This window comes from Eublepharis macularius, chromosome 3, assembly GCF_028583425.1.
Source record: "Eublepharis macularius isolate TG4126 chromosome 3, MPM_Emac_v1.0, whole genome shotgun sequence".
In the NCBI taxonomy this organism is placed as follows: Eukaryota; Metazoa; Chordata; class Lepidosauria; order Squamata; family Eublepharidae; genus Eublepharis; species Eublepharis macularius.
In genome coordinates this window covers 90,934,418-90,948,970 of record NC_072792.1, presented here as the reverse complement: position 1 = coordinate 90,948,970, position 14,553 = coordinate 90,934,418, and the positions used below count along the sequence as shown (strand labels likewise).

At 43.0% G+C, this 14,553-nt stretch overlaps 1 protein-coding gene across 1 annotated transcript in view; it reads left to right on the top strand.

Annotated features, from left to right (window-relative positions):
* ABCG1 (ATP binding cassette subfamily G member 1) overlaps positions 1 to 14,553 on the top strand; it is a 75,425-nt gene that overhangs the window by 32,575 nt on the left and 28,297 nt on the right. Inside the window, exons 3-4 of the mRNA XM_054975030.1 lie at positions 12,069 to 12,186; positions 13,356 to 13,488. Coding sequence (XP_054831005.1) covers positions 12,069 to 12,186; positions 13,356 to 13,488 — 251 coding nt within the window. The remainder of the gene's footprint in view (positions 1 to 12,068; positions 12,187 to 13,355; positions 13,489 to 14,553) is intronic.

The following is a 14,553-nucleotide window of genomic DNA, read 5'->3' as shown; positions in this document are numbered from 1 at the left end:
CAGTACTGTGGATAGCAGGCCTGACATCTTGTTACAATTGTATAAAGTATCAAAAGTACAAAAATCAACTTCTGAATGATGGTTGTTGTGGATTTTCCGGGCTGTATTGCCGTGGTCTTGGCATTATAGTTCCTGACGTTTCGCCAGCAACTGTGGCTGGCATCTTCAGAGGTGTAGCACCAAAAGACAGAGATCTCTCAGTGTCACAGTGACACTACACCTCTGAAGATGCCAGCCACAGCTGCTAGCGAAACGTCAGGAACTATAATGCCAAGACCACGGCAATACAGCCTGGAAAACCCACAACAACCATTGTTCTCCGGCCGTGAAAGCCTTCGACAATACAACTTCTGAATGCTCCAGGAATATAATAGTTTTAGCCAAGACGTACTGAGCTTTAGGTAAGGCACTGATAAGATAACACAAAAGTGGGCAGAGGAATCAGCACTAACCAAGAACGGTGTTAGCTCACTGTGAAGGCTGGATGCAAGTTCAGTGGTTAACAGGGAGCTCAGAGTATTGTTCCAGCACTAGTCTTGAACTAAATGGGAGTTTAAGTAAGTAGCACTGTAGACAAGTGTGTGCTTCCTGCCCTGCTTCCTTAGAATTAAAGAGTGACACACTGTGATAGAGAGAGACAAGCTCTTTGATGGGGCTGGAATGTCTTCCACTGTCTCATGTCATGACTCAGCATGGTGGTGATAGAAGACTCTCCATGATACAGATTGTTTGAGGGTTATCTCACTGGAGGCCAAGAAAAAGGAGGGCTCTAGCTTGTTAGGAGCCACTGGGAGGGACCTCCCTATCTCTTAGGTCTCTCACTGCTCTCCTAGGGAGACTCTAGAGGGTAGTTATTCCAGTGACTGTCTCCTGGGTTCTTTCATAGACTCAGGATCCCTCCATATTTTCCCTTTGCTACATAGCATCATCAGTTGGTAGAGGGGCTTTGTTACAAGTCTTTGAAAGGGATAACAACAAAAACATGCAATTTATGTACCGCCCTTCGGGACAACTTAATGCCCACTCAGTGGTTTACAAAGTATGTTATTATTATGCCCACAACAAAACACCATGTGAAGTGGGTGGGGCTGAGAGAGCTCCTAGAAGCTGTGACTAGCCCAAGGTCACCCAGCTGGCTTCAGGTGGAGGAGTGGGGAATCAAACCCGGTTCTCCAGAGTCCCGCGCTCTTAACCACTACACCAAACTGGATGTGACTTTGGGCCGTACTCAGCAGGGCATTATGTACTGATGGCATGGTTTCCAAAGGCATTTAATCTAGGGTTGCCAGCCTCCAGGTGGTAACTGGAGATCTCCCAGAATTATAACTGATCTCCAGGCAATAGAAATCAGTTCCCCGGGAGAAAATGGCTGCTTTGAAGGGTGAGCTCTATGGCATTATACCCCACTGAGGCCCCTCCCCTCCCCAAACTGCACCCTTTCCAGGCTCCATCCCCAAAATCTCCAGGAATTTCCCAAGCTGGACCTGGCAACCCTAGGAGTACTGTCTATTTTTCCCTGCTAGACTGGGCAGGATTCAATTCATAGGACTGGCACAGCACTGAACGGAGTGTCCCAGATCTTTGAAGACTAGAGGCTCAATGAATATGGGTGCTGTCCAGGAGATAAGCCTCATCAACTTGCACCACACATAGCAGTGGACCAATGGAAACCACAGTGCAGATCATTGCATTTGGGGTCCATTGGTGAGAAAGCTATATTATAACAAATTCATCATGGCTTGTTCTGACAGCCTAAAATAGGCATCCTCTAGCCTTTCCCCCCATAATTCTGTAAGGTCCAAGAGTTAGTTTAAGCTATGCTACAGTTGTTTCAATAAATTTGTGGCCTTGTTAAACCCAAATTTATGTGTCACGTGTTCCTTCTGGGGTCTGGGGACAAAGGCATCTGACAAACTGAGGTCTGGCTCACAACAAATTATGCCAGAATTAATGTATTAGTCTTTAAGGTACCATGAGACTTTCATTTCTGCTGTAGTAGAGTAACATGGTTACCCTACTAGAATTTAGATAAAAGGAGCTTTTAATAAATTTTGCAATATGTAATACCATTTAATGCTTAAAGATCACATAAAGGGTTGTATGATACAGACAGCTTTCATCTCTATCTCCAATATATGTTTTACGCACATGCATTTCCCTTCTCTGTGAAATAAATTTATCTTGTTGGGAAGCATATATGGTAGAGAGTGCCCTCAAGTCAAAGCTGATTTATGGCAATCCCTGGCAAGAGACTAACAGTGCAATTCTAAGCAGAGTCACTCCAGTCTAAGCCCATGGAGTAACTCTTCTTAGGATTGCACTGTAACAGGGATGGGTTGCCATTGCTTGCAACTCTGATCTTCACTGGAGTTCTCCCATCCAGTTACTAACCAAGGCCAACCCTGCTTAGCTTCTGAGATCTGATGAGATCGGGGTCACCTGGACTATTCAAGTCAAGGCAGAAAGCATATGTATTGATAAGCAAAAAGAAGTTTCTTTTTGAAAAGAACTTACTGATTTCTACAAGAAATATTCCACAAAACCTTTGCGTAAGGCATGAATGATTTGAAAAGAAAATGTTCATGGATTCCGAGAAAATATTAAAATCATGAATCATTGAAAAATTATCTCACAACATTTCCACTCATTTAGAGAGGAATAAATGAGCAGTAGATAATATTTTTAAGCAAAACACGTTATTTGTTTCTCTGGTTCCTCAAACCTGTAGGATAGCCCTATGGAATACAGTATGCTCTGAGTCACTTGCATGAAGTCTAATGGGAGCAGGGTTATTATCGTTCATTGACCTATTTAAGAGGCTCTATCTGCTCTGTGCGGCAGGCTGCTTATATCCAAGCAGAATCTGGCTTTATGTTTCTCACATGATCTTACTAAGTCTTTGTTAGGCACTTTATTTTAACAATTTAAGTTATAATTTAATGAAGAACTAAAATCAGTACTGGAGAATTTTTAATTTTTCAAAAACAAGATGTTCATCATAATATGTCACTTTTCAGAATAATTTTAATGACAAGTCTCCTTTCCTTACTGTACCCATTTAAGATGACTGAGTGCCTGGCTTTCTTCTAGGGATCCAATTCCCTTGGTGGAGGAAGGGGATCCGCTGTTCCCAAGCTCCCCCCACCCCTCTTCTCACCTGGCCAGCAGGGAGAAAGGTGCAGGGATGGAGCAAGAAATCCTGCATGCTGCAGAACGTTTGTGTGTTGTGGAAGTCATTCCTGGTGCAACAGGGTTGTGCCAGGGACAGTTGGGTAAAAATCAACCCCAAACGCTAGATTGCAGGCCAATTGTTACTCAGTCAGCCCCAGGTGTGACCCTACACTTCCATGTCAAAGTGGGAATGAAGTCCTGCTCCTGCTCCCTGCGGAAAGCTTCTTCTGAGGGGTGAGGGACCTTTGGGGAAAGAGAGAAACATGATACAGAGGAGCTATAGCAAGTAAGAGGAACAGCAGAAATCTATCCCTGTATCTTCTATGCACTCGGGCCTCATTGTGGAAGTTCTGGCTCAAGAGGGGAAGGAGGTGATCTCTGCAGATTTCAGTGAGGTAAAGATGGAGTGCGCCTGGAATATGAATTTCAGTGTAATCTCAAGGAATATTGGGGTCCTTATGTGATATTAAACTAGGTTGCTATCTTTCCCAAACAGGAAATGCACTTTAGTTTATTGTTGAAACAGACATACATTAAAATATACTGGAGGCTAAAATAAAAAATAAACAACTTTGAAGAAGAGAAAATGCAACTTATTTGAAAATGACCTAGTTCTGAAGATGATTTTGAAAATTACGACATCGAACATGAAAGTTGAAGTCATATTCAAATGGCAAAAAGGAAAAGCCTGGCCTTCACATAATCACTTTCTCTCTATTGTATTGATTCTGAATAACTTTAATAAGATTACCAATACACTTTTGTTCTGCAAAATTTTTATAGAATAAGAATTTCGTATGTGTAAAGTGTATGGAGTATTTGAATATGCAAGCGAATAATACATTTGCACCAAATGACACAAAATGGAGCAGGTCACACCACTGGTTCAACTTTATAGCTGCAAATACTCGTGTGTTCGGGATCTAGCAGCCTAGTGGGCTGTCAAATCTCATTAGTACCTCTGAAGAAAAGCATTATCCAGTTATTAAATGTATACAATGAACAGGTGGTTTTTCAGGAAGGAGGCTGGGCATCCGTAGCTTCAGAAAGATCCATACACTTTATGAAGTAAAGGCTTTGTTCTACTGAAGAACACAATGCAAGCTGTCCAGTCTAATGCTTAGTTGAAATTTAACATTTATTCCATGGCTCCAAGTTAAGGGGATCTAGCTAAAGTCTAGTCTAGTGAGCAATTATGCACTGTATTTTTCACTTCAGGACATACTTTTTTACCTGTCTGATTCATATAGAAAAAGGCATATACAGTGGCCAGTGCTGTTTTGCCAAAATCTTAATTAAAGGATCAGCACTGGTAATCTCACTCTGATTTCCCACCTCTTAAATGTAAACAGCCTACTTTGTGGAAGACACTGAGACTCATTTGAACATTAATGTATAAGCTTAAGGATTTATCCCAATGGTAATCTAATAGCTTCTAATACATGAAGGATTTAAGACTTATGGGGAAACTTTCCCACAAGGTACTTGCCTTTGATATATACAGAATTGATATCTGTTCCTTTCAAAAGATTTGTCTAGATTTAAAAAAACTGCTTGTTTCACTTGAAACTTTAACAGGAAGGGTATGCTAGTTCACAAGACCATTTTAACTATCTGAATAGCGAGGAAGAAAGAAAGGCACCGCAAGCAATCTCTTCTTCTACCTCATAAATGGTGGTTTGCTGCATGCCTGCAAAGATTTAACCATGCCACTTAGATACTCTTTATTAGTCCAAGCTCTGCTAAAATTGTCTTGTATTCCAGTGCTGGATTGTCTCTGCTTATTTTGTTTATGTTCATAGCTCCATACATGAGTATAGTGTTCTATTTTATCCTTGAGATTAAATTTGGTCCCTCCCCCACTGGACCATGGAATAGAGCCCTCATTTGAGAGGGAACAGGAGGAGCTAGGAACTGGCTTCTTCTCCAATAAAGACCAGATGCTGAGGAAACCCCAAACTTAGGCAGGGCTTCCTTCCTACCTGAGTGCCTAGATCCAGAGGCTTTGGCAGAGGAGCCTGTTTCAAGAGCAGCATTATCAGAGGGTTCAATTGACCTTCCAGCTTCAGAGTCAGTCATCCATTGGCCGTGCAGATCCAGGCTCCAAACCAGAAGCCCCCTGTACTCCCCGCCTGGCCTGGCCTGGCCTGGCAACCAGCGGGAGGCTGGAGGTGGGGAGATGGGGGGCAGGCGATGACAGCACATCACTTCTGGGAAAAAACTGGAGGTAACATCACAGCAATGAGTTGCTGGAAACTCCATGGTAGCTCCCCTCTCTTGTTTCCCACTGCCACACTGAGTGGTTTTACCCTAGATTTTCTGGCGATTCCTAGAGAAGTGTGCCATCATATCTGGGTTTTGCCTGGAAGTGATGTCACCCCACTGGCCCGACAGCCATTTTTTTTTAAAAAAAATCTCTTGTCACTGCACTGAGCAATGGTGGGAAGCAAGAGGAAGGGCAGGGAATCCTCCACCCCGTTGGAGGACAGGCAACCTTGGTTGTAGGCTAGCAAAGGATGAAATGCTATTTACTAGATATTTTACTTATTTACTGAGAGTTGTCTTTTTTGTGTAGATTTTCTTATTTTGTCTGGTGGTACAGATGAAGCATGAACAGAGGTTGCTATGTGGACCATTCTGATTACTGTTATTAGAAATTATTATTCTATAATCCTACAGTAACGAATTACTATACATAAATCAGAATAAAGGCGCCAAGCCTGCAGCAATTGTCCAAGAAGAAACAAGCTGTTAAGGTATACTGATATTCTTTGTCTAGTCTGCAGTCCTTCTGGGGGGAAGCCCCTTGATAGTAGTGAATATGTCATAGCAATGGAGATGAAACACAGCAAGGGTATCCTAAACTATATTGAATTACTTCACTGAAACAAAAGAAGGCTCATACAGGAAAGTACTCTGAGTGCCAAAGACTGCTAAGGAAGTGGATTGTTTCTCTTTAATATTCACCCAACTAATTGCCATGATTTAATGGGAGCAGTGACTGAACATAATACATTCCTCTAAATATTAACAAATGTGTTATGTGAATGAAATAATAAATGGTTGTCAACAATTTTATTTAGTGCCAGTTTTGTAAAATTCAGCAGGTTATAAACCTGCAATGAAATAAATAGCATGAAACTCATAAAATAAGCTTATTTTGTGAAAAGACAGTATGATTGCTCAAGATATGCCCACATAGCCAGTACCTGAGCTCCTGATGAGGCACTAATACATAATCAGGAATATGGAAAGAAGATCATAGAATCATAGGGTTGGAAGGAACCTCTAGGGTCATCTAGTCTAACCAAGATGGTTCTAGGATTTTTGCCTAACAGCGATCAGTAGAGGTGGGCACAGTCCACAGAATGGACCTACATTTGACACAGTTCAGCCTGATTCGTGGTTCATGAACACATGGTTCGTGGAACTCAATTCTTCATGAATTTTGGTCTGTTTGGGCTGGTCCATGGTCCATAAGTCCATCTTGGCACCGATCTATCAATTCCCTAGGCAATGGAATGGACATTTGCAGACCTTCTGCAGCCCTTGGAACACACCAATCCTAGCCCTCAAAACCTTGATGGGCAGCTGTGGCTGCCAACCGGAGAGCCCCCATTCTTCTCTATGTGAGCAAGAAGCAAGAATCAATTCCCTAGACAACGGAGGCAGCTCTGGGAACATACCAATCCTAGCCCTTAAAAACTTGATAGGCAGCTCTGGCTGCCAACCATAGAGCTCCCATTCTTCTCTATGCAAGCAAGGAGCAAGAATTAACTCCCTAGGCAACAGAGGGGAGGGACGTTCTGCAGCCCTAGGAACACACCAATCCTAGCCCTTAAAAACTTGATAGGCACCCATTCTTCTCTATGTGAGCAAGGAGCAAGAATTAATTCCCTAGGCCAGTGATGGCAAACCTTTTTGAGCCCGAGTGCCCAAACTACAACACAAAACCAACTTATTTATTTCAAAGTGCCAGCACTGCAATTAAACCTGAATACTGAGGTTTTAGTTAAGAAAAAACAACTCATACAGTTGTCCCAACTAATTCTCTCTCTCTCTCTCTCTCTCTCTCTCTCTCTCTCTCTCTCTCTCTCTCTCTCTCTCTCTCTCTCTCTCACTTACTCACTCACTCACTCAGGAGCCACGACTGAAAGTAAAGCAAGTTAAATCAAAGCAGTTTGCCCTTCTTTAGACCAGCAGCCCTGCTTGCAAGCACTGTCTCTCTCTTACTCGCTCAAGAGCCATGACTGAAAGTAAAGCAAGTTAAATCAAAACAGTTTGCCCTTCTTTAGACCAGCAGCCCTGCTTGCAAGCACTCTCCCTCTCTCTCTCTCCCATTCACTCAAGAACCACAACTGAAAGTAAAGCAAGTTAAATCAAAGCAGCTTACTCTTCTTTAGAAAGCCAGCCCCAGCAGCCTGGTTGCTGCCTCCGCTTCCTGCTGCTAAAGAGATGGGCAGCAGGGAGGCAGCCTTGAGGAAAAGGAATCATGTGGGCAGGGCCAAAACCCATGTGATCTCTGCTCAGAGCTACTGGAACGCTGTTGCAGGCGTTCTCCCTCCAAATGAGCCCTGGACCTAGCGATCTGGCGACTTGGCTCACATGCCCACAGAGAGGGCTCTGCGTGCCAGCTGTGGCATGCATGCCATAGGTTCACCATCGCTGCCCTAGGCAATGGCTAGGAAGGTGTCTGTGTGGCGAGTGAGAGAGATCTTCCCCCACCCTTTTCTGTTTGATTTTGCTTCATTGCAACTTTTTGGTACTGCAAGCCAATGCAAGTCAATTGGCATTTGTGACTCCCTGGAAGTTTCGGAGGGTGGGGGAGCTGCTTTGGGGGGTCTGTAACTTGGACCTGCGAAATGCAATCTTGGCCAAACTTGGAGGGTAGCTGAAGGAGGGCCTGCTGAAGCCTTACTGCGAGTTTGGCATCTTTGAGTGCGAAGGGGGCGTGGTCCTAGGGCCCCCGGAAGTGACGGACCACGGACTGTCAAACCGGTCCGTGAACGGAGTGGGTCCGTGAAAAGTTTGTGGTCCATGGTCCATGAAATGCGACAGACCATGGGCCGATAGTCCATGGAGTTTTTCCAGTTTGTGCCCACTTCTAGTGATCAGGGATGCTTAACAGAAAATTGAACATGTAAATAACATAGGATGCAGTGGTCTGGGGATCCTATTTCCACCACTGCATTGATAGATTCACTGTCTAGATCAAACAGCACTGTGTAGATATAGCGGTGATATAGTAGAGAAAAAAGGTGTTTGCTTCCATCCCTACTTCATAGTCCTACTTGTGTTTTGCATTTCATTGATTTCAGTTCAGTTTTTTCACACTTGTTCTTTAGAAGGCTTTCCAGTCATCAAGCATGCATCTAATAGGTGTATCATCCCTATGGAGGGTTTTGATTGCCTAATCTGTACTTCCAAGATTTCTGTCTAGACCTACAGGATTCTGTCTAGACCTTCTGTCTTAAAGACCTACAGGATTTTCAGGGTATACACTTTTGAAAGTCAAAGCTCCCTTCGTTAGGTATGTCAGGAGGGAGATTTGACTCTCGAAATCTTATGCTTTGAAAATCCTTTGATCTTTAAGGTGCTACTGGACACAAATCTTGCTGTTCTGCTGCAGACTAACATGGCTGTCCACCTGAAATAATCTCTGTAGTAGTGTGCTACCTGCAGTGCAAGTTCCTACTCTAGCACATTCTACACAGATTTGGAATTATGTGGCCCTGTATACTAGAAATTAGTTTTTTTATTTTTTATAACAGGTTATGGCATAGCACAGGAAATCACTACAGGCCCAATGGTGGGTGGAGACGTAGGAAATGTCAACTTTTATTTCTTGAAAACTCATCAAGCATGAACTACGGTATCTTCAGAACTAAATCACTTCAGTAATGGACTTTGCTTCTTCCTCCCCTTTTTTCCAGAGTGCCACTTAGGTATTTCTTAAAGAGGCAGTAGCATATAATCAAACTCAAAATATAATAGCAACTATTACTACCTTTTAAAAAAATCCCAGTGTTTTCAAATATATATAATCTATTTTCACAGGAAACATGTGACTCCAGTGCAGAATTTATGGGCCAACAGATTCTAAGGAAGCTTAGCCTCAGTGTTTGGTAACAGAAAGACTCTATTTTTTATGTTTCTGAATATTTTTAATCCTTTAAAAGGATTATATAGGGTACAATGCTGCTACTACATAGGGAAATCTCCTCTACTTGGTTAACCTTCATAAGCAGTAAGACCTTTCACCTATTCCAAGAAAGAATAATACACATTATTGTGTTTTGAAATCTCAGTAGCCCAAAATGTTAATTAACAAAATCTAGTTCTGAAATTCATCTTGTACTGTCCTCTGCTTTTAGATGTGAAGGGAAACCATGCTTTTATATATCACTAGCTTGATACTCGTGCTTCGCTATGGTATTTAACTACTTTAAATCCAGTTATAATATTTATGGATATGTAACATTTTTTTGTTTGTGGGGGAGGGGGGTTGAGTTGGTTTTGTAGTATAATAGCATAGTACCCAAGCTTCACAAAGGTGTTTAAATAAAGCGAAGCGTGTTGATGCCGAAAACGGATGAAGTGAATTTCTAAATGTTACATTTATTGAAGAGACTGAGGGAGGGGTGGTGTGGTGGGCACTTCGGCAGGTTCATGTAAGACGTTTGCATTGAAATGGCCCCTAGAAAGGTCGTGTACCATCTCCCCATGAACATTTAAAAACTCAGTTGTCATACTGACTTTTATATACAATACCTATTCAGGAGTCTTGTACTGTCTTTCTTCAACTGTCTGCAGTTTCCTTGACCAATTTTTTAACTTTAGAACACAGTTCCACAGCTGACCCATCAGCCTCCCAGCCACATAGGAAAGCCAGGCCCCACAGGGAGATTGGCAACCCTAGAGGGGCAGAGATGTATTTTTACCTCAGGACACATTCAATGACTGGGAGTCAGTGAATGTATCCTGAGTACTGCATGTGTCCTACATACTGGTTAGAATGTTGGGATGATGACCAATCAAGGCCGCATATGTAAATAACCTCAGGGAGGCTGAGTTGGCAGTTGGATGGGGGGGTTAAGCCCCCTGCTAGCCACACAGGGAAGCTGTATCCCTATGAGAAAACACATTTGACCCCTTTTTACCCCCTGAGGGGGCGAATTTCCTAAAATCCCTTCTTAGTGAGCCTCTACACCACAAAAGGAACATCCTCCTCAAATTTCACACTTCTAGGTCCAGGGGTTTGGGCTGGGCTGGGTGTCAACCAGGACACTTGTCTTTATATATATACTAGCTTGATGCCTGTGCTTCGCTACAGTATTTGACTACTTTAAATCCAGTTATAATATTTATGGGTAAGTAAACTTTTTGGTTTGGGGAGCAGGCGGGTTGAGTTGGTTTTGTAGTGTAATAGCATAGTACCTGAGCTTCACAAAAGTATTTGAATAAAGCGAAGCATGTTGATGCCTAAAACTGAAGTGAATTTCGAAATGTAATATTTATTGAAGAGATTTTTAAAAGGAAAAGATTGTAGTGCACTGAATAAAGTGAAAAATACGTACAACCTTATTTTTCTACTGAAGGACCTCTTTGTAGACCTCATTGGTGGTTTCCCCCCACTTTGGAGCCCCCACTTTGAGGAGAAGCTTGCGGGCTTGGAAGCCAGGAGGGTTGAGCATGTTGAGGAAATCCACAGGGCAGTGGACCACATCATCCATTTGCACCACTGAGTCCACAGATCTGTACTCCATTTCTGCTCCTCCGAGGGAGTTAAGTTGTGTTTCATTAATGATGGCAGCCTTGTCTTTCTTGGGGGTCAGAGTGGCACACTTGCACAACCCGTCCATGGACTACTTCATGATAGTGACGATATCAGGGTATCGTGGCTGTTAGATCTGACGATATCGTGGCTGTTAGATCTGTTAGGGTCGTCACTACTTTGTCCAGGCCTGCAGGATTGGTCACTTTTCCCTTGGACTCAGGACGTGCTCGTACTTGCCCACTGCTGCTCAGTGCACTGCAGGAGTACAATGTGCATATTTCTTTGCCGCATCTCTAAGTTGCTTCCTTCTTTTAGCATCGGTATATCTTGCACAACATCTGCCAGGAGGCTTTTGGGGGACAGTAAGAGGTGATGGCTGCAAGAGGTGTGAGGTGGAGTTGGATTGAGGGAGGGGTGGTGTGGTGAGCCCTTTGGCAGGTTCATGTGAGACGTTCGCATTGAAATGTTCCCTAGAAAGGTCATGCACCATCTCCCCATGAACAGCTATTTCAATTATCATTATTTCAGCAATCAAATCTTGTGTGATCTTCTGCCCTTTAGAAAATGGATCCAAAATAGAAACTTTGGATCCTGATACCTAACAGTGCATAAAGTGGGAGTGAATGGAGCAGTCCCCATAGACCATGAGCATGTTATAGATGTTCATCATTTTCTGTCTCCAAAAACGCATTGTCACCAAATGAAAAGTAGTCAGGCTTTGATGTTAAGCATTCTGAAGGCATCAGCCAGCTTTTAAGCAAAGTTGGGGAGCTTTTTGGCATGATGTCATACAGCTAATGAAGGAGCTATTGATAGTTGATATCCTTGCTCAGATAGTTTCTCCTAGCAATTGAGAAGCCGGGAAATAAGTTGACAAACAGAGAGAAATGTCTGTTGGCCATGGCTGCTAGTGGTTGTTCCTTTTCAGCCTGACATCAATTACATGAAGAGAGATTTATGAAGAAGAAAAACGAAGATGTGGGTGCTAAAATATGAGAGTCAGAGGGCTCTATGAACCCATGACAATAAGCAAAATAAGGTAAATATAAAGATGGTGTGAACTTTTTACTGCAACAATTTTATATTCACACATTCATAGATGCCCCCCTGCCCTTTTCAGGTTTCAAGACTCTGTTGAAAGGAATTTCAGGAAAGTTCAGCAGCGGAGAACTTGTGGCAATTATGGGTCCTTCTGGAGCAGGGAAGTCAACACTCATGAACATCCTGGCAGGATACAGGTTAGTATACCATTGTGATCATAAATACTCATTCACACATTCTGGTTTTTAGATGTACATCTAAATTGGTTTTTTTCAGCAGATTCTTAAAACTGTAATGTGTGAATGACACAAATATTTAATGACACGTTTGAAAATGTATCTCATAGAGGTACACAGATCAGGGAGCCAGGATTGGCTCAGTCTCACTTTCAAGTTTACACTCAACTGCCAGCCTACATTTGCAGCCTTGTAATCCATGGCAAGGCCCTGGGGGACCAACTCTCCTACTAGAGGGTCTGCTACCTGCATCTAGTCCCCTACTGCTACAGGAGAAATTTGGGGGTGGGGAAGTGACATTGTGATGGCATTGTGATGTCACTTCAAGTCATATAACCAGAAGTGATGTGACATAACCAGAAGTGGCATCACAGCATTGTGTAACATTGCACAACTCTGGCTCTGTCCCCAAAATTTCTTATCCCTAAATGTGACTTCCATTCTTAATAAAATAATTTCACTTTATATTTATAAATTGTTTGTGCTTCTGTATGCTTAGTTACGTATCAGCACTACAGTTTTATAAAGCTGCTTTGACAAATTATTGATTCCCCATTACAAAGTCCTCTTGTCCTCCACATAGCCACCGTTAGGTCTTCTAATGAGTTGTGCGCTGATTGCTGCAGTCCCACTCTGAACTGGGTCTCTGCATAACTAAGAATTAAGTTTTGAGCACAGAATTCCCAGTGCACATGTAATTCTTGTGGCACTGGAAGCCACATTAGTGACACAAGAACTTTTAACACGTGAATTGCCCTCTTAGGTATGTTAATTTTAATTGGATTTACTACAGTAAATATAATGAAGTTACGATTATGCAAATATTTTTAAGCTGCTACCAGGATGCATGAATTCTAAAGGTGTAAACTTAGATATGCTCGGTTTTTTTTAGTTTTTGTGCATTGCATTTTTGTGACCATTGAACTTGTATATGGTCTCAAGATTTCTAAAATCGTTTTCAATTATTGGAGAGTTAGAGCCATTGATAACCATTTACAGGCTGCTTACTTGCCTATACAGAAATGGAATTGATATCACGTTTGTAAAAAAGGGATATATAATATAGACCTTAATTTTTGTATGGGCATTGAGAAAGAATTCAATAATTTCCTTCTCTTGATTGATTTCAGAGAGACTGGGATGAAGGGAGAGATCCTCATCAATGGACAGCCTCGTGATCTGCGTTCTTTCCGCAAAGTGTCCTGTTACATTATGCAAGATGACATGCTACTTCCACATCTTACCGTCCAAGAAGCCATGATGGTAAATAGGAAAAAAGACCCCTCTGTGCATCCTGAATTTGATTATAATTTTGTAAAGAGGTCAGGCATAGACATGGGCACGAACCAAAAAAAATTAATGAACCAGCGGTTCGCGGTTCGGTGCGAACGACAATCCCGAAGTCGCGAACCGCAATGAACATTTTCCATTGCCGAACCGGTTTGCGGTTCGTTGGGCGCGGAACGGCTCCCGTGGCACTTAGAGAGCCCATATTCCCAAGGAGTCTTTTGCAGGCTCTCCTACAGCCATCACCCAAGTTTGGACAAGATTGCAAAAGGGATCTTGGAGTTATACCCTCTCCAATCCAAGGCCCCCAGGAAACTCCCACAAAAATCCAAGCTCAATTATACTCTCAGTCTCTCTCCCCAAAGGCTAGCAAGTGGCAAGCAAGAGTTCTGTCCCACTCCACTGTTCGCTGAAAGTGAAACCCAGCCTGGGAGCCCACGGCTATTTATAAGCACAGGTCCCATTGAGCAACACAGGAGGTCTGTGTTTGGCCATCAGAGCTGCCTATCAGGGTTTGCTGGGATGAGATTGGAGTGCCCGTGGCTACAGAACACCCCCTTCCCCCTCCCTCCCCTGGGTGTCTTCTCCCAACTTGTAACTGCTTTGCAGCTCCATGGTTGGAAGGAAGACCTGCCGATCAAGGTAAGCTGGGCTTCCAGTCGGGTTTCCAGGGCGATAGAAGGAGCGCAGACAGAGTTCAGGCATTCCCCTGGCTCCGTTGCCAGGGGAATTGATTGCTGGCGCCTGAGTGTCTGGCTTCCCGAACCGCAGCCGAACGCACTGAACCAGGCCTCTTCCGAACGCTGGTTCTTTGGCCGTGGACAATCATGAATTGCTGGATCGCGATTGTGCGATTGCCAATTTCATGGGTTTTTGAAGTTCGTAATGTGGTTTGTGCCCATCTCTAGTCAGGCATAAATATTTTAAATAAATAAACTGGGTTCTTATTCTTCCCAGTGACTATGATTTTTTAGGATTGTCTGACAATTTATGTGGCAGTCATGTTCGCTGTGGTTACACTGATGTGTTGGTGACAAACTT